The sequence below is a fragment of the Octopus bimaculoides genome, chromosome 7 (assembly GCF_046866305.1).
Source record: "Octopus bimaculoides isolate indiv1 chromosome 7, ASM4686630v1, whole genome shotgun sequence".
Classification (NCBI taxonomy): Eukaryota; Metazoa; Mollusca; class Cephalopoda; order Octopoda; family Octopodidae; genus Octopus; species Octopus bimaculoides.
The window spans coordinates 29,614,235-29,635,348 of NC_142934.1; the positions used below are offsets into that span (position 1 = coordinate 29,614,235).

Genomic DNA, 21,114 nt, shown 5'->3' on the forward strand with positions numbered 1-21,114 from the left:
GAATTGCACTTATGAAAAAAATGGATTGTGTAGCCATGGACCAGCCCCAGACTAAACAAATCTAACTGGATGTTATTTATGATGGTCAAGAAATGCATACCCCATTGAAAATTAAAACACTATTGTAAACAATATTTCAAGTAGGTAATGACTGTATGATCATTTATTAAGTTTTATAAACACAAAAAAAATATTTCAGCACAAAAACATAATAAACTATGCCTGTGCAGATATGGCTATATGGTTAAGAAATTTGCTTCCCTACCACATGGTTTTGAATTCAGTTCCACTGTGTGGCACCCTGGACAAGTGTTTTATACTATAGCTCCTGGCCAATCAGGGCAAACTAAAGCCTTTTGAAAGGATTTGGTTGACAGAATCTGAAAGAATTCCATCCATCTATCTATCTAACCAAAAGACAATACAAAAATTGATTCCCCTTCCCCTACAGCACATACACCACACACAAGCAGTCAACAACCAACATCAATGAAAACAACAACACAACCACTTACACAAATGCACATAGAAGCTTACAACATGTCCCTACCCGCTTCCGATTCCTCAGAAATTTCGTTGGAAGACAAAAGCAGTGAGGAATGGCAAATAGCCAGAAAAGGAAGGAGGAAGAGGAACAAGAAAAGAAACAAACCAAATGCAAACGCAAACAAAGCAGGGAGATACACAACCCCTGAAAACTTTTTGAACACCAACACTAGCACACACAACACCAGCACAAACACCTCAAAAACAAACACACACACAATACTCACTGCCATCAACATGAAAAATGCACCACACACTAAAATCCATTTACCCCGATGCAATTGGAAGATGCCAGAAGTACTCTTCCAAAAAACTTTATAGTAATCTCCTCAAGGAAAAACCAAAGGTGGAGACACAAAAATCTTCCGAACGGTAAGTGACTCTCTGTTCCTATTGTTAGTGTTCACACACACACACATCATTAAGATTATGATCAAGGTTGGCTGTGTGAATGTGCGTGGCTTGGGGTCCCCTTGGAAACAAGGGTACCTCTTAAATGACATAAAGTCACATGAATTAGAAATCATAGCCATAAGAGAGACCAGGCTCCATAATCCATGGGCCCTAAAGTCCATGTTTGGCGGACAGTTTAACATTTATTTTTTTCCCTGTCTGCCGAGAATGGGTGGTAGTGGCACGGTGGTACTTTTTCGGAAGAGTCTGGATCTCAAAGTAAAGACAATATTCATAGACTTGGAGGGTAGACTGGTTGTCCTGGATGTCAACGGCAGCAATGGGTGCGCTTTTCGACTCGTATCAGTCTATGCACTGCTTTAAGAGGTCGACCGGATTTCTTTCGACGTCTAAAAGTATTCCTAGAAACGTCTCATCCTTTACTTTTAGTGGGGGATTGGAATGCTACCTTGAACATGTATCTAGACTACATGGGTAGAGATAGGAATAGACGGGGATGCAAATGCCTCAGAGACCTGCTCAGATGCTTTCAACTGTCTGACAGGTACTGACTCGACCACCTGAATGTGCCAATGTGGACATGGAGCAACCGCATTGGGTCGTCGAGATCATATCTAGATAGGATGCTGTGTAGGACAGTAGATAGAGATAGCGTAGGGTGTCCACAATTCTACATGGTCAGCTATATGGATCACAAACTTGTGACGTGTACACTAGACTTAGATAAGACACATAGGCAGGGTCCCGGTTACTGGAAACTAAATGTGTTATTCCTTTCGAGACAGGTTTTCAGAGACCGGATTAGCACGCTAGTAAAGAGGACTTTGACGGGAGCCATCATCAACAACAAATGGTGGTTTGCCCTCAAGAGAGCAATAAAAACAGAAGCAATTAGGTATAGCAAAGCACTAACCGTAGATAGAAACAGAGTAGAGGGTGACCTAGTTAAGAAGCTAAAAGAGGCGATTAGAAGTGGCATCACAGCCGATGTTTTGGCAGCAAGGTTGACCATCAACAAACACTTCAACACCAAACACGAAGGGTGTGTTGTCAGGGCTAGGATGCGTGCTCTAAGGAACGAAGGTGTTGGAGTCATGCGAGAGGCCCGGATGACGGGGGCGCACCAGGGTAACAAACCCACCATTTGGTCTCTGGTAGATGAACAGAGGCATGAATTACTCGAGCCAATTAAAATGTGTGAGGCCTTTCAACAGCATTTTTCCCGACTGTTCGGGATGAGTGGTTAGCGAGAACGCAGGGTGGACTTCAGTGCCTACCTGCACAGCCTGCCACAACTCTCAACAACAGAGACAGAGCACTGCGAAGGTGCCATCACAGCGGTGGAAGTGCGGGACACGATGGCAGAATGCTCGAGGGACAAATCTCCGAGTTTGGACAGTCTACCCTACGAGCTTTACAGTTGTATGCCAGACTTGTTTGGAGATGTCTTGGCAGCAGTGTATTGCAACTGGCAGCAAAACAGGAGCATCCCTGGTTTTGTGAGCCAAGGAGCCATAACACTGCTGAAGAAAGATCCAAACAAGCGGGACATAATAGATAACTTTAGGCCCATCACTCTGCTCAATGCAGTTTTGAAAATTTTGTCCAAGGTATTAGCCAAGAGGTTGGCACTTGTCATCAAGAAACTGGTCGACAAGGTGCAAACGTGCGCCATGCCGGGCCAGAGCATCCATGACAACCTCCATTTGATGCACTACATCATAGACAGGGTAGTTAAGGAACCTGGCATGGGTGGGGACCTGATCAATTTGGATCAATCGAAAGCTTTTGATAGGGTAGACCACTGATACTTGGAACTGTTCTCATAGCAGCTGGTTTTGGTCCTGTCTTCGGTCCCAGTCTCCGCAGCTGGATAGCTGCCTCGTACAGAGGCATCCATTCGGTAATTCGCGTGAATGGACATCTATCGAGACCTTTCGACATTGCACATTTGGTCCATCAGGGATGCCCCCTCCTGTTGTTTCTGTACGTATTGACTCTCGGGCCTCTACTGTGGAAGCTGGCAACACTGAGGGGCACCCTGCGAGAATTGGGATGCAGGAAGAATGTGTCCGCATACGTGGACAACATCATTGTCATAGCGTCTGGTTGGTGAGACTAAAAGACTATGAAGTGGTAACAGGAGCAAAAATCAACCAGGAAATGTCAGTGGGCTTGTGGGTTGGCACCTGGAGAAGCAAGCCCATGCCATCCAGCAGCGCCTCCTTCTTGGGACAGTCTGGTCGAGTTGCTCAGGGTCTGGTTTGGTCCAGACCGCCTAATGGAGAAGAACTGGGACAAGGTAACGAGTAGGGTGGCCACTCTCTTCCACAATGGGCTGAGAGGAAGCTGCTCCTAAAAGGTCAGGCGGAGGTGGCGAACGCGTATATCGCGTCTGTCATCTACTACCACCTGACCGTCATGCCTTGTCCCGACCCTACCATCACCAAACTGGAACGCATCCTCTTCCGCTTGTTGTGGAAAGGAAGTGTTCCGATGGTCAAGCAATTCGTGTGCTGCCAACACCTCCAACATCACTGGGCATGCTGTGTTTAATGATGTGCAGACATCTCCAGCTTTACGTAGATGACAGTGGACAGGTATGGTCACCATTTGTGAGGCATGCTTTCCTGCAGTTCATCTCCATGACTGAACTGCAGTTGTGGATCAAGAAGACGCCGAGGAAGGCAAATAAGCTATTATGCCATCGACCTTGAGCGACTGCATCACAACCAAAGCATTCTATAGGGGATTAGTGGAGGGGAGGTACAACAATGATCTCAGGGTGAACCTCGGTGTTGATGAGGAATACCTGACCTGCCTGTTCAAGATGACTTTCGGGCTTGGAACTATGGACAACTTCCTGGCAGTGCTATCGAGAAGCACTACCTGGTCTGGAGAAGCTCTACAAGCATGCATGGCTTGAGAAACACCAGGCTGACCTGCCCAAGATGTGGTCAGAGCGATGAAACCATTCTGCATGCACTCATGCAGTGTCCAACCATTTCCAACCTGTGGGCTTATGTCGAACAATTGCTCTCGTGTGTGGGATGAGTTGGTTTATCAGCTCAGTCTATCATCAATATTGTCGCACCTCTTTCCTTCAAACAGGAAGGAAGAGCCATTTTCATCGTAGTTGTGGCTATATCAAAAGAATGTGTCTGGTGGATGTGTCTGAAAGGCCTAGACACAAACACTTTCCTCTCTGGTCAATCTCTCAACTTCTTCAAGTATCACTTGAAAAGCAAGGTGAGAGTAGAGAGGGAAGTTTTGTTTAGTGAATGCTTCAATAAAAGATGGGTGAATGTAGCAAGAATGGCACGTGTAAATGACAGAGCTACCTTGAGTGTAAGAATCAGAAAAACAAAGGAAAAAGAGAGTTACTAACTGTAAATGTGTCTTTTGCATGACATTATTGCCCAAGTTTACCGTGGTTTTTTCGTTGGTCTTTCATCCCACGGATAAACCTCCCCACTTTTGGAAACTACATTTTTTTGTTTTTGTACTATTTCAACTTTTGTATATCTCAAACGATTTTGATCCCTTTTGATCATTGTCCCTATTTAAATTTTTTGCTTTGTTTTTGCCCCCCCCCTCGAAAAGAAAAACTCTTCGTTGTATTTGTCCCCTCTGTGTTCGGCCCTGTGTGGCTAATAAAGGAAGTTATCTATCTGTCTGTCTATCTATCTATCTATCTATCTATCTATCTATCTATCTATCTGTTTATCTGTCTGTCTGTCCGTCTGTGGGTCCGTCCATCCGTGCATCTGTGTGTCCGTGCATCTGTCCATCTGTCTGTCTCTGCATGTGTGTTTATGTGTGCATGCGTGCAAGTGTGTGCATATTTGTTTCTCCTTGTCTCAACATTGCATGATAGTTCTAAAATGAACAATGTTATTCATTTTCAGTCTTCTGCGAAAACTTGTCTGAACAAGGGGAAATATTACCTTGCTTGGAAACAGGTGAGAGTTAGTGACATGACAGACTTCAGGCTGTAGAAAATCTGCCTCAATAAACTTCATCCAACCCATGCAAGTATAGAAAAGTGGATGTTAAAATGCTGACAATGATGCCACTACCACCAACACCACCGCTACCATCAACACCAATGCTGCTACCATCACCACCACTACTATCACCACTGCCACTGACAATGATGGAAACTACAATAAACTAATATCTTAGCAAAAATTACTTGAACAATAATAATTAAATTACTAATTTAATGTAATAGCAAGCACTGAGAAGTAAAACGCTAAACACCTAGCTAGCCATGACTTTAACCTGGATTCAGTTCTTCCTTTTTATTCCTTTTAACCCTAACCTGATTCTCTCCAAGTCAATAAAATTAACAAATTAACACATAAATATAAATGAAAGATATAAGTTTATTTCAAAACACCAGGGACAATAAATTTTTAAGTAGCTTTGAATGAAAGTGAGTACGACAAGCATAATTATTAGTAAAAGTTACTTCATTATGAATATTTGCTGTTTATCTATAATAACAAACATGAAATTCTATCTGCCCATCTGTCCAGGACCCCTGTATCTCAGTCTACATTTGCTCTTCATAGACATATTATACCTTTTCAGAATCAGGATGATACCTGGATTGAAAAATCTGTCCTTCATTTGGTTCTTGAACATCCAGCATTGGGATCAAGTCTGGATGAGGGTTTGTTATAAGCTAACAGTTGAAAATTCAAATTTTAAAGAACTCCAAAAATTTGTGAACGTAGAAGTTTTTTTTATTTAAACTGAATTTAAAATAATACCATATTGGTAGGGTAATACCGTATTGGTAAGGTACCAATAAATGCTTTATTATTATTGCTCTTTTTAGTTTTGGATCACAGGCCCAATTAGTTCTCCACAGGAGCTAGCTTAAAAGTTTGCATCGAGTGTGACTTTTAAACTAATCAGTCATATAATATTTGAAGTGAACAAAGGTTGGGAGATGATGAATCATGAAAAACCATGATGTTTTGTCTAAACCTTAACAAAAAATGTAAGCTGTCCAGTAATTTGTTTAAAAAGTGTACCAATATTTAGCCAAATCAATGAAAAATGAAATTGAATCACAAACTAAGCAAAATTTTCTCAACAAATAGAAATACATTTATGCATTGCTCATATAAGTATCCAGTTTAATTTTTGTGGGATAAAGTTGGACTAGCATTCTGTGAATGACGTTTAGGCCAACCAATCTTGCCACCAAGTAAATCACTGTCATAATTAACAAGTAGTCTAGAGTGAAAAGCCTGAAAACTGGAGAGAATTTCCTGCTCAATTTTATGAAAGTAATTACGAAGTGTAAAACCATTTCGGAGAGACCTTGTCAGAGTTATAAATCTTGGTCGGAACTTAACTTCAGACATGAATTTCTGAAAGAATTTAATGCGGGAAAAGACTTCTTGCTGTTGCAGAGAATGAAGATGGTGAATACTGTTATTTAAAACACTTCCACCAAGACAAAGCTGAAAGCTATTTTCCCAATAAAGTGTCTTAAGAAGTGAAATAAAACAAAAGCCAACTTCACGTATAGCAAGTAACTGTTTCTCTTTCATTGATGCTAACTTTAAAGCAAATTTTTCTAAATACTTTGTAGCAACTTTTTTCTTACAAGACAGGGCAGGAGACAGTGATGACAAAGGTTTAGTAAACATATGTATAGCAGATACGAAATTGTGGCTCATGGGAAATTTGGAACAATTTTCTGGCTTCTTTTTCATACAAAAATGTTGTCTTTGTTTAGAAATTTCAAAGATTATCTTAGACAAAACATTGTCTGCTTTTCTTTCATTTCTCATTACTTTTGGGCATATTATTTACTGTATGTCTCCATTTATAGACATTATATCAGCTATGGTCAAACCTGTAGCAAGAAGTGGAGCAAAAGGGAATTCATAACCAATATATTCTTCATCAACATCTAGTACAACATTCTCTTGTTTTCTAAACAGCCTGCCCTGTTTTAGTAACTTCAAAGCTAGGTCTTCTTGAATTTTCTCAAAATATATTTGTTTTTTTACATTACACATTTTATCAGGGATAGTTTCAGTTTCTCTTGATTCTAGATAGCAAGTTCTTATTCTGCTCTTAGAACGACTCATACAAAAGCAATTGGCTGCGGGTTTATTACCATGTTTTTCATTTGTCGTCCCAAAATATGCAAATGCGTTCTTGAATTTCTGGTTATTGCTCTTCACATCCCAGTTTGGACACACCCATACAAAACGGTTGAAGTAGGTTGAATCCAGTGCTAACTGTTAATGAGAAAATTTAAGAAAACAATGTCTTAAAATGCCAACAAAAAAAATTTGTTCATATTTTCATGAAACAGTTTTAATGAATTATCTAGTACATCTTCCTTCTTTGGTCAACAAGTGACATATATATATAAATATATGTATATACAGTAATCCTTGACTATCATGGGTGTTATGTTCCATAACCCTCTGTGATAGGTGAAAACCAGAAAAGTAGAAACAGTACCGTACTGCAATAGCATAACAGAGGATGGGTGGGGAGCACATCCCTGGCCACTAATTGAAGTGGGGTGCAGAATTGACTATAATACAATAAGCTTGAACGTCATTTATAAAAGTGCAATTGTTAAGGTGGATCTCCAGCTTATCGTTTTATACTGTTATTGAAGGTAAATGCAATATGATGGTTGTCTACGTTCATGGCAGGACATTTTTACAAAGGGCATCAAAAAAGGCTTGAGGCTCAATTGAGTGAAACCCATATATTTTTGCCTTGCCTACTACACATACTGCACAACTAAGGGTGTAAAATTAATTGTGGTGATAAACACTGTTAAATTTACTTAACTGTCGTTTATTCATTTAATCGTTAATCATTTTTGTGGTTCTAAAAATAGTTCATTCTTATTTTATCAGTGTAAATCGATTTTTCATTTCTGCATAGCTTGCAACTTCCAGTGTACATACTGTAAATGGTTTGTTATGTTATCAATTAAGACTTCGACTTCCTACCCCAAGCAGACATGTGACTGCTAATAAGATCATTCAAAAGTGGTTGTCCCATTTCTATCCTTGGATATTTGAGATACTTCAAGAAAACAATACTACAAACAGTAGAGCAGTTCAACTGGGTTCTACAATATGATCTCTTCTATAAGCTTTAAAGCAGAGTAATTCATTTTCTACTTCTATCAGGTCATCCCATAAGTTCTGTCCGAATTTTGAATAAAGAAAACAAGTGATCAAATGTTATATTTAATTGAAATTTAATCATCAATGTACTTTCCCTGATTATCTATGACTTCCTTCCATCTATTTATAAGCTTTTTAATCCCATCAATGTAAAACTCTTTTGGTTTCAAAGCGAAGAACTCTGAAATGTCAGTTTCAACCTCCTCCTGGCTCGCAAAAGTTATGTCCCCCAAATGATTCTGTAAACTACGAAACAAATGGTAGTCTGAAGGAGCAAGGTCAGGAGAATAAGGTGGATGAGGAATTTTTTCCCAACCAAGCTCTTCGATCTTCTGTGATGTGATCTTTGCAGTGTGGGGTCATGCATTGTCCTGATAAAACATCACTCCTTTTCGATTCACTAAATTGGGTCTTTTTTTCTTCAAAGCTTGGTTCAAACACTCTAATTGCTGACAGTAGATTTGAACATTGATTGTTGCATTAGGTGGTAACAATTCAAAGTGAATTACTCCTTTGCAATCCCACCAGATAGAGAGAAGAACCTTTTTCCCATGAAGTTCCCTTCTCGGTTATGGTTGAGCTTTTTCCCTTTTACTAAGCCACTGTTTACGATGTTTAACATTTCAATAGAAGATCCATTTTTCATCACCAGTCACAAGTCTATCCAAAAAGACGAAATGAGTTCACAAGAATGGAGAGAAGAGCAGATGTCAACTTGTGATTTGCAGTTGCTTTCGGACAATTTATGAGGCGCCCATTTTCCAAGTTTAGGAAACTTTCCAAGTTGTTGAAGATGACAATGAACAGTTGTATGGTTTGAACTAAGCTTTATTGCCAATTCTTCAACTGTTCATGCAGGATTTTCTTCAAGTAATGCCTCAAGGAGCTTATCATCAAACTCAACTGGACGTCCTGTTCGATCTTCATCTTCAAGGCTGAAATCTCCACTTCTGAATTTTGCAAACCTTCTTCTGCAAGTTCTTTCATTCAAGCATTCTTTCCCATAAACTGAGTGTATGTTTCGAGTCACTTCAGCTGCAGAGTTTCTTTTTTTGTACTCATAAAGCATTATGTGCCTTAAATGCTCTTTGGATACTTCCATGTTAGAAAGGATTTTAATCAAAAAATTTTAATTCTATTATTCTGTAAAATAATATTTAATTAGTTTAAGTGTACAGAAAATGCATAAAAATAATTTTTAATTCCATTAGACATTCTAAAATACTATTGAATTTCATTCAATTTTAAAAAAGGTAAAATTGGCAGAACTTATGGGATGACCTGATAATTATGACTATATTAAGGTTTACTCTTTTCTCTGTACAATGTTTACAACTTTTACTTGTTTGTCACAAGAACATGATGCGTGCCTTCCCTAAAAATGAAAGTGGAGCTAAAGGAAGGAAAAGGCAGAAATGAGAGAGTGAAGAGGCTTTGAAATCAAGCAAGACCCTTATTCATTATTTTGGCTAAAAAGAATCAAATCATTCGACAAGTTCACAGACATTTTAAGTTTGTGAAAATTTTCTTGCCACTGAAACTGAAGCATATGCAATTTCATTAGAAAACAAGTCCAAGTCATGTTTCCTTAAATCCAAAGAAAGTGGGACAAATGTCGCAGTTAACAAAAAAAGTGAAGTAGAAACATTATATGAAGGCAGTTCTGATGTTTGTGGTGATGATGGCGATGATGATGACAACGTGAAGGTAGTGGAAAACACATTTACAAAAGAAAATGTGCTAACTGGAATTCCTGAAGATAAGCAATCTTGAAAATAAGCAATCTTGAAGATAAGCAATCCTGAAGATATGCAATCCTGGGGAGAAGCAATCTTGTTTTTCAACCTAGTACATCTAAACCTCTCTTTTCAGTGCAGGTCATAATTACCTTATTAGTTCATTTCATTATTCTATCTATTTCATTATCTGTGTAAACATAGTTTCGTCTTCCATGCTGTATGTTTAAAAAAACAAAAAGACTTAAGATCTCTTCACTCAATCCAATTCTCTCTCTTTCTCCCTCTCGTTCACACTCATTTATTATCGTCACTTATTCACTAATTTATCTAATTTTGTCACAGTTTGGCTGATTAAAAACTCTTGGTTATAGCACTAGTTAAGAATTTCAAATGCCCAATTCTATCTCATTATTATCATAATATTCTCTGACACTGGCAGCCTGAGTTTTCGCTGTTTCCCAGTGTGCCTGTCGTTCCCATCCCACCACCTGTACCGGAAGTCTCTATCCTCTGACCTCTATTGGATGTCTCCCGTGAACACTTCTAAAGGCTTAATGCTCCCCCATCCCTACTTAGGGTTTATCTCCTATGTAAGGTAGTGATTATGTAGTGCATAAAAATAATGTTGTAGTGTATGCAGGTTGAAAGCTATTGTATGTACACGAGTTCTGCCAAATGCGAGCTTTCTTTACAGGTACATGATGTTGCTGTCCCTCATCCCAGGGTTTCACAGGCCCACACCTCCCACACCCTCAGGGTTGGCACACTCAATGTTGGCACACTCAATGTTGGCACACTGAAAGGTAGGTCTGGTGAAATTGTTGAGATGCTTGAAAGGAGATGTGTAGATTTGTGTTGCATCCAAAAAATAAGGTGGAGAGGAGGTTCTGCTAGGACCCTCACAAGCAAAGAACGTAAGTATAAGATTTTCTGGGCAGGGAACACTAATGGGGTCGGGGGCGTGGGTATACTTCTTGTGGAGAAATGAGTTGATAAGGTAATCGAGGTAGTCAGAGTCTGCGATAGAATACTTAAGATAAGATTAGTGCTGCAACATGGGTTAGCAACCATTATCTCGGCCTATGCCCCTCAGCCGGGGCTACCTGATGAACAGAAAGACCAATTTTATGACACTCTCTTGCAGACTACATCATCGACGAATGACAGGGACCTTCTCTCTGTGGCTGGTGACTTCAATTGGACAACATGTGCGGGGCTTCCATGGCGTACATAGAGGTTATGGTTTTGGTTCCCACAATGAGAAAGGAACCAGGCTACTGGAGTTCTGCAATGCAAATGATCTTATGGTTTGTAATACTAACTTCAGGAAACCTGCCAGCTACCTACTCACCTACTGATATGGGGGACACACTAGACAAATTGATTATATCCTCACCAGGAAACGGGAAAGATGGCTACTTATAAATGCCAAAAACTTCCCAGGTGAAGATTGCACCCTACAACATAGATTAGTAGTTAACAACTTCAGGATCAGGACTAAATGGATACCCAGAAGACGACCAGCATGGAGGAGAAGGGTCTGGAAACTCAAGGATCGTGTGAATGGACAGAGATTTAGAGACATTACTTGAAGTTTTTGACGAAATAGAGGGGGATATAGCATCACATGATGTGGAATACAGCTGGAAGTTTCTATGAGACAACCTGTTGAGGGCCACTGACCAGATCTGTGGATGGTGCAAAATCCCTTCTCAACCCAAGGTAATGTGGTGGTGGAACAATGTAGTTGACAGGGTCATTAGGGAAAAGAAACAGGCATGGAAGAACTGGAAGAACGATGGTAGCAGGGAATTGTATCAAACTGCCAGAAGGGAAGCTAGGAGGCAGGTTTATTTAGCCAGAGGGGAAGCAGATAAGAAGAAATTTGCCAATGTTCTGCATCATGAGGACCAAAGACTTGAAGTGTTTCGTGTTGCAAGACAGTGTGTGAGAGAGACTCGTGATGTCATAGGAGAGAAATGTGTCTGCATGTATGACGTCTCACTTGCATATAATGAGGCTGCAAGGAGAGAGACTTGGAGATGCCTGTATGAAAGGTTGTTAAATGAAGAGAATGAATGGGAGAAAGAGAGTGTGCCAAATGTCGACCCAACAGAGGGACCAGCTATCCAAATTGACAGTACCTTGGTAGATAAAGCAATTAAGGGTATGAAGACAGATCAGGAATTGCCACAAAAAGGCTCAAAATATCTGGCAGTGTCAGCTATAGTCTAGTCACCCGTATAGTCAACCAGGTGATACATGAAGGAGTCATACTCAATGACTGGTGTAGCAGCACCATAGTCAACTGCTACAAAGGTAAAGGTGATGCATTAGATACAAATAATTACAGTGGTATCAAGTTGTTGGATCAGGTGATGAAAATAACAGAGAGGGTCATAGCCCAACTAACTAGAGAGAGAGTCAGTCTCGATGAGATGCAGTTTGGTTTTGTGCCAGGGAAAAGTACCACTGATGCTATATTTCTGGTAAGACAGCTGCAAGAAATACATAGCCAAAGATAAACCTCTGTACCTGGCGTTCGTTGACATGGAAAAAGCCTTTGACAGGGTCCCCCACTCCCTTATCTGGTGGTCAATGAGGAAACTAAGGATAGATGAATGGTTAGTGAAAGCTGTACAAGCCATGTCAGTAAGGTGAGGGTTGCCAATGAGTACAGTGAAAAATTCTGGGTAGGAGTAAGGGTCCACCAAGGATCAATCCTCACCCCACTCCAGGCAATAACACAGGAATTCAAGACAGGATGCCCCTAGGAGCTTCTCTATGCTGATGACCTTGCTCTAATAGCTGAGTCACTATGAGAACTAGAGAAGTTTCAGGTGTGGAAGCAAGGATTAGAATCGAAGGGCCTTAGAGTCAACCGAGCAAAAACCAAAGTCTTAATAAGTAGGAAGGAGACAAACCACAAATCCATTCAGGTAGATGGCCCTGCTCAATCTGTAGAAAAGGCATAGGTAGAAACTCCATAAGATGTACCTAGTGTAAGCTATGGACACATAAGAGGTGCAGTAATATCAAAGGAAGGCCAACTGGGAAGATAGTTTTTGTGTGTGACAAATGCTCAGGAGCAATAAACACTGAAAATGTGCAGAGAACAACTTCTGCCACATTCCAGGTGGAAAAACTAGACGTAGTTGATAGCTTTCATTACCCAGGCGACCAAGTCAGTAGCAAGGGTGGATGCTCTGAAAGTGTAGCTGCTAGAATAAGAATAGCCTGGGCAAAGTTCAGAGAGCTCTTACCTCTGCTGGTGACAAAGGGCCTCTCACTCAGAGTAAAAGGCAGACTGTATGACGCATGTGTACGAACAGCCATGCTACATGGCAGTGAAACATGGGCCGTGACTGCTGAGGACGTGCATAAGCTTGCAAGGAATGAAGCCAGTATACTCCACTGGATGTGTAATGTCAGTGTGCATACACGAAAGAGTATAAGCTCACTGAGAAAGAAGTTGGACTTAAGAAGTATCAGATGTGGTGTGCAAGAGAGACTACTGCACTGGTATGGTCATGTGTTGTGAATGGATGAGGAAAGTTGTGTGAAAAAGTGTCACAGCCTAGCGGTTGAGGGAACCTGTGGAAGAGGTAGGCCCAGGAAGACCTGGGATGAGGTGGTGAAGCACAACCTTCAAACATTGGGCCTCACCAAGGCAATGAATAATAAGTGACCAAGACCTTTGGAGATATGCTGTGCTTGAGAAGACCTGGCAAGCCAAATGAGACCATAACTGTGGCCTATGTCAGTGCCAGTGCTGCATAACCAGCCCATTTAAGAGTACCCTTCAATCATTAGGCAATAAACTGCACTTTTGAAATCGTTGTCATGGCCGATGACAGTACCGCCTGATTGGCACCTGTGCCAGTGGAATGTTAAAAGCACCATTCGAGCATGATCATTGCCAGGGCTGCCTGACTGGTTCCCGTGCTGGTGGTATATAAATACACCATTCAAGCATGGCCGTTGCCAGTGCAGTCTGACTGGATCCTGTGCTGGTGGCACATAAAAAGCACCATTTGAGCATGGTCAATGCCAGTACCGCCTGACTGGCCCTCATGCCAGTGGCATGTAAAAGCACCCACTACACTCTCAGAGTGGTTGATGTTAGGGAGGGAATCCAGCTGTAGAAACTTTGCAAGATCAGATTGGGGCCTGGTGCAGCCTTCTAGCTTGCCAGCCCTCAGTCAAACCATCCAACCCATACCAGCATGGAAAGTGGACGTTAAACGATAATGATGATGATGATGATGATGATGATGATAATTGAAAAATATGACACTGGACTTCTGAAGTTCAATAAAGATAAAGGAAGGGCAATTGTTTTTGATGCATTGAGAATGCAAATATTGCAGAAAGGTTGGAAGTTCTTTCTGAATTTGGACAGTGTTTTCTTACTAACAAACAACCAAGCAATGAACAAGAACAAGGTTTAGGAGAAAAGTAGGAAATGGCAACAGTGAGGAAATATATGCTCATGGCTTCCTCTAAGAAGACAACACTTTGCATCTGCTGTCTGCTTTTTATACAGTCCAATCTGCAGTCCAATCTGCAGTCCTCATTAGAAAAAGAATGTGGATTCTACCAATGGAAGAAACCAGAAAGAATACCTCTCCATGAGAATTCGCCAAATCATGTTTGTTTCACTCAATGGAAAGATTTTGAGAGAAATTTAGTTTAGAATGGACTAATCGATGCTAAGCTACAATCAGTAATGGAAGGTGAAAGACAGAGATGGCATAGTATCTTGACAAGTGTTCTTCATTGTATCAAATTTCTTGCAACACACAACCTCGCATTGTGAGGACACAGAGAGTCACTTCAATTAAAAGATGAGTTAAATCTTGGTAATTTCATCAGGCTGTTAAAACTTTTGGCCACATTCAACCCCATCAAAAGAGAATTTCTCAGTCATGTAGAAAGCCATCCTGGATCTACATCTTATCCTTCACTATCTGTTCGAAACGAATTTACCTTTTTGTTTTTGTCTCTGCCTGCATGCACATTTTCTACTTATATATTGAATCACTCTCAAACATAGTCATGCTTCTCAGCTTCTGGTAATATATATATATATATATAAATGCATATTATTTTTTACTTTTTCAATATTATCATGTATACGTATAACTCTCTATGGCTTTTTTCTGCTTTTGATATTTTTATGCTGTACTCTACTAGGCACACGTGGCCCTTGTTTCCATTGTATTTCGTCTTGACCTGTTACCATTTTTTGAAACATATCCGTTATATTCTTATGTTATAGTTTTACTGCACATATAGACTTGTGTACACAATGATATGTCTTTCTTTTTCTTTTTCGTCTCTCTCATTATTATTATTATTATTGTTGTTATCATTATTTTTTCCCTTTCATAACTTGGTTTGTAAATTATCCGATTTTCCCTTACTGCCCCATCTGTGTTCTGTTATTGTATCTTATCTTATATTTATTTTTATTCTATTTTATTCTATTTCATCATATTAAACTTTCTTGACATTCTTCAAGAGATTCTCCACACTGATGAGAATGACAATGCATAAATTTAATTATAATTACTATAATTAAATTTTTATTTTTTTCTTATACATTTGCATTGTTTTTCGAAACGTACATATGCATTGAATCCAGTTTTGCAATAAATCTATTTCTGATTCTACATTTTTGTCCATTTTTTTATACTTGTTTTATGGTATATTTTTATACCTATAACAAAACTCTTCAAATATTATTTTCATATTCTTATTACTTGCTCTGGCTGATTTTTATGAATATGATGAATCTTTATTAGAAATCATTTTTTTCTCTCTTTCTGAATCCCCCTAAAAGTTTGAATTGTTCTTTTTGAACTCATTTTTTCTTACATACATACTTATATATATATATATCGTAATACAATATATAGACATACATACAAATATAATTAACATCATCATTTAACATCTGTTGTCCATGCTGGCATGGGTTGGATGGTTTGACCAAACTGGCACGTTGGAAGGCTGAACCAGACTCCAGTCTGATTTGGCATGGTTTTCTATGGCTGGATGCCCTCCCTAATGCCAGCCATTCCAATAGTGTTATTAAGTGCTTTTATGTGCCACCAGCACAGGTGCCATTTGCATGACACTGGGGTGCTTTTACATGCCATCGGCACAGGTGTCAATTTGCATGACACTGGTATCTCCTTGACTGCGATTTTGCTCAGTTTGATGGGTCTTCTTCTCAAGCACAATATAATGTCAAAGGTCTCGGTCATTGCCTCCATGAGGCCCAACACTCGAAAGGAACTCAGCCACTTTGCCTTCATGAGGCCTAACACTTGAAAGGTGTTATTTACGTGCCACCAGCATGGGTGCACTTGGCTTGACAGGTCCTCTCAAGCACAGTATATCACCAAAGGTCTCGGTCACTTGTAATTGCCTCTGTGAGGCTCAAAGTTTGAAGATCATGCTTCACCACCTCATCCCATATTTTCCTGGGTCTACCTACCTCTACCACAAGTTCCCTCCACATTTAGAGATTGGCACTTCTTTATACAGCTGTCCTCGTCCATATGCATCACATGACCATACCAGCACAGTCGTCTCTCTTGCACACCACATCTGATGCCTCTTATGCCTAAATTTTCTCTCAAGATGCTTACACTCTGTCGAATATGCACACTGATATTGCACACCCAGTGAAACATACTGGCTTCATTTCTTTCAAGCCTACGCATGTCCTCAGCTGTCACAGCCCATGTTTCACTGCCATGCAGCATAGCTGTTCACACAGAGGCATCAAACAATCTGCCATTCACTCTGAGAGAGTGGCCTTTGTTGCCAGCAGGAGAAGGAGTTATCTGAACTTTACCCAGCCTAATCTTATTCTCACAGCTATGCTCTCAGAGCATCCACACCCACTACTCACTTGGTCACCTAGATAATGGAAGCTATCTACTACCTCTAGCTTGCCTCCCTGGCAGTTGATGGAGTCTATTTTCTGTGCATTTTCGGCATTTATTGTATCTGTGTAACTTTCACATACAAAGGTTACTTTTCCTCTTAACCTTCCTCTGTTGTTGCTGCATTTTTTATGTAACCATAGCTTACACTGGGTGCAGCTTATGGAGTCTCTACTTACACCTTTTCTACAAATTAAGACTTTGGGTTTTGCTAGGTTAACTCTAAGATCCTTTGATTCTAGACCTTGCTTCCATATCTGGAACTTCTTCTCTAGTTCAGATAGTGATTCAGCTATAAGAGTAAGGTCATCAGCATAGAAGAACTCGCAGGGGATCATTGTCACTTGTCTTTGAGGTAGCCAGCAGAAGAATATCATAAAAGTGCTCCTTCTGTTCATTTGGTAGGCCTGCTTGAGGGACATAGGCAGAGATAATTGTCACTATACTGTTCTGTAAGACTAGCCTAAGCTTAAGCACTCTATCACCCACTCTGACTACCTCTATGACCTTATCCACCCATTTCTCTGCAAGAAGTATGCCCACGTCACCTACCCTGTCACTGTTACCTTCCCAGAAGATGTTATACTTATGTGTCTTGCCCATGAGGAACCTGGCTGAAGTTCCTCTCCACCTTACCTCGTGCTGCTATTGGTTAGTCCATTATGTATAGACAGAAAGAGGTAGGTGAGTTGGAGAGACAGGAGTATGCAAGTCTTCTAGTACAGAAGTGAAGCAGAGCCCTGTTGGCGTTATATACATACATACATACATACATACATACATACATACACACACACACACACATATATATATATATATATATATATATATTAGGGACAAAATTACAGGTAAAAACTCAATTAAAATCAATTTATAAAAAATTAAAATTAAATTGAGCTTTATAGATAACTAGCAGTATAACCCGACCTTGTCCGGGTGTGACTTATTATGCCATCTACGATAAGTCTTGCTAGCTGAAAATCAACTAAAAAAGAAAGCCTTACAACGAAAAAACCCTTATGATGTAAATATGTTCATAATTCAAAAGACAATGAAATTAATAGGGAAAGTCTGAAGGCTGTTTTGCATAATATTATTAAGCATACGTAAATTTCATCCGTCTAATTGGCTATAGAAATGCTTGTGCAAAACAACTTTTTGCGCTGCCCTGATTATACATAGCAGGGTAATCCCTTTTAGCAGGAGCTAGGACGGCAATTTCTGATGAAGCAATTGCTGGCGATCTGTTGCTACACAGTTTTGCCAGAATTCTATCAGATTGGGCAGAAGATGTTGATGCACCATTTTGCATTATGTTCAAAATAGCTTCTGGAATGTGGTGCATTACTGCAGTCTGTTGCTGTCATTTTAAACTGGTTGCTGTCTTTCCCCAGCAAACTCTCTTCTTTGGAGGCATAATCTATGTATATATTAAACAGAACAACAAAAGTTATAATAGATGGCAGTGTCGGTAATTTTCACATATCTGTAATTTTTCAGATTAACACCCGCAGAATTACCCAACCCTAATCCTAACACTAACCCTAACACTAACCCTAAACCCTAACCCTAACCCTAACCCTAACCCTAAAAACCGTAACCGTAACATTAATCCTAAACCCTAACCCTAACACCCTAGTGAAAATCTTGGTAAATTTACAAAACATTGACGAACATGAGTTATATTTTACTGAATGATTGTGTACTTGCACGTGTATGCTTTTGAGAGAGCGAGAAAGGAAGAGGTAGAGAGGGGGAGAGAAAGGAATAGGGGTAGTTAAAAGTTTTCTTATGACTGCTTCTCTTCACTGCCTATTACTTCATTAGAAATCTAAGGATGCACATAAGCACATAATAGAGAAAAATTAAACAAATATGGACGACTTGCTCCGAAACACCACCGAGTGGGGAACACTTCTCAAAAATAACCTGCAGTTGTTTCCTTCAAAATTTCTACATGCTTGAAATGTACATACATCAAGGTACATTTGTACAAAATTTCATGAAAAAAATATTCATTTTCCTGGAAGTTAAGAGGAATTTAAGTGGAATTTCCGAATATTGTACCCCACCCCCTTCCAAAACACTTTCACCGAAAATTTTTGTATATTTGGAATCTACATAATAAATAATATATGCATAGAAAATTTCATTAAAAAATATTCATTTTTATGAAAGTTATGACCTTCCAAAGTTGGGGGATACAACTCTGTAGTTATGCCATCAATGTTTTGTAAATATACCACGATGTGAATGATTGTTTACTTGCACGTGTATACGTTTGAGAGAGCGAGAGGGGAAGAGGGGGAGAAATGAATAGAGATTGAGAGCAATGTGTATGTTGTTGTCACAGGTCATGTATGTGTGGTTGTGTGTGTTTTTACGTATCTATGTTATGAAAAATAGGTAAAGAATACTGAGATGAAAGTTTAATCTATGACGTTGTATGTATCACTTTCTCTCTCTCTTCCTCTCCCTCTTTTACTCTTACTCTCTATATTTTTATGTTGAGCGCGTGTGTAAGAATGGCGTTCCAGGTAGCAGGGAAGAAATATAAAAGTTGCTAGAAACAACAGCCAAATCTCCCTTAAATCACACAAAGTAAACGGAATTTTAAAAATCTAATTAATGCGCTGGAAAGTTCAGATCGAGAAAATTCCATTGATGTAAAAATTTTTACGAAAAAGTGGAAAATGTGGATTTCTATAAACATTCAAAAAGGCTTCACACAAACACACAATTTCAGATTTATATATTAAGATATATATATATAAAATATATAGTTTTAGGGAAAATAACCAAGTTTCAAGAACTCATCGATGAAAATCCACTATCACATATAGAAAAATTAATAATTAAAAGCACAATAAATGAGTATAATATAAAACAAAGTAAATATCATAAGATAAAGATAATAAAATGACTACACGTGTTTCATAACCAATTTTCAAATAGAAAGGAAATTTAAATCGATTAAAATCAATTGAAATTAATTGAAATTTTAGTTATTAATTTTTCTATATGTGATAGTGGATTTTCATCGATGAGTTCTTGAAACTTGGTTATTTTCCCTAAAACTATATATATATATATATATATATATATATATGCACACACATGCTATAATAAATGCAAGTATGTGTTTAACCCCAAAAGACTCTGAAATGATGTGTCTTTGAGAAAATCAAATTTGATTTCCAAAGAGAATGTTCTCCATAAATAATAATAAAAAAATATACTTTGCTAATAGAAATAACTCAACTTTTACATCTACAAGTCTCCTATTTTCTATCTGTTACAATCAATCTATCTCTCTATTATTTACCACATTCTTTATTACTTTCTCTCTCCCTCTCTCTCTCTCTCTCTCTCTCTCTCTCTCTCTCTCTCTCTCTCTCTCTCTCTCTCTCTCTCTCTCTCTCTCTCCCTCTCTGTCTATCTCTCACGCATTGCTTTCATTTTGTATAAAACCTTGTCTTCTAATATTTACTTTCAATGTTATCATATCTGTCATGTACAAATCCTGTTTTCTGATTGAATGAAAATTATCAAACCTTAACTCTCAATTATATTTTCCTGAAATTTTTCTGGAATAAATGAATCACAAACTTGGATTTGACATGAAAAAGTACATCAATATACCAAATTTGAATATTTTCACTTAATTTTAAAATTTCAAAATCTGTGACAGCAACAGAAAAGATCTCTCTATTTGTCAATGTTTTTCATTTTTCACTTTTCTCATGTTAAACTTTTCCCTTCTCTATGTATATTTACCACATTCTCTCTCACTTTCTATAAAAGTACACCTCTTATGATGAGTGTGTGTGTGTGTATGTGTCTGTGTGTCTGTGTGTGTCTGTGTGTCTGTGTGTGTCTGTGTGTCTGTGTGTCATGTTTGTCATGTATGTGAGCGGTATATATGTAAGGTGTGTGGGAGGTGTGTGTGTAGGTGTATGGGAGGTATGTGAGGTATGTGTGAATGGGGGTATGTATGGGTTGTCAGGTGTGTGGGAGGTATTTGTGGGTTATGTGTGCAAGGGTGTGTATGCTTGGGTGTGTGTGTGTGTGTGTATGTTTGCGTGATTGTTAGCGTGTGTGTGTATGCGCAAGTGTGCGTGTGTATGTGCGTTTGTATAAGTGTGTGGGCGAGTCTGAGCGTGTGAGTGCATGCATATGTGTTGTGTGTGTGTGGTGTGTTGGGGGGTAGGTGTGCTTACATGTGTGTGTATGGGTGCGTGTATTTTTTGTGTGTGGGTATGTGTGCGTGTA

At 39.2% G+C, this 21,114-nt stretch overlaps 1 protein-coding gene across 1 annotated transcript in view; it reads right to left on the reverse strand.

The window, feature by feature from the left end:
* Positions 1 to 5,386: 5,386 nt before the first annotated feature.
* The window catches only part of LOC128248350 (uncharacterized), a 32,281-nt gene continuing 16,553 nt past the window's right edge, over positions 5,387 to 21,114 (reverse strand). Inside the window, 1 exon segment of the mRNA XM_089355445.1 lies at positions 5,387 to 7,229. Coding sequence (XP_089211571.1) covers positions 6,111 to 7,229 — 1,119 coding nt within the window. The 3' untranslated portion in view covers positions 5,387 to 6,110.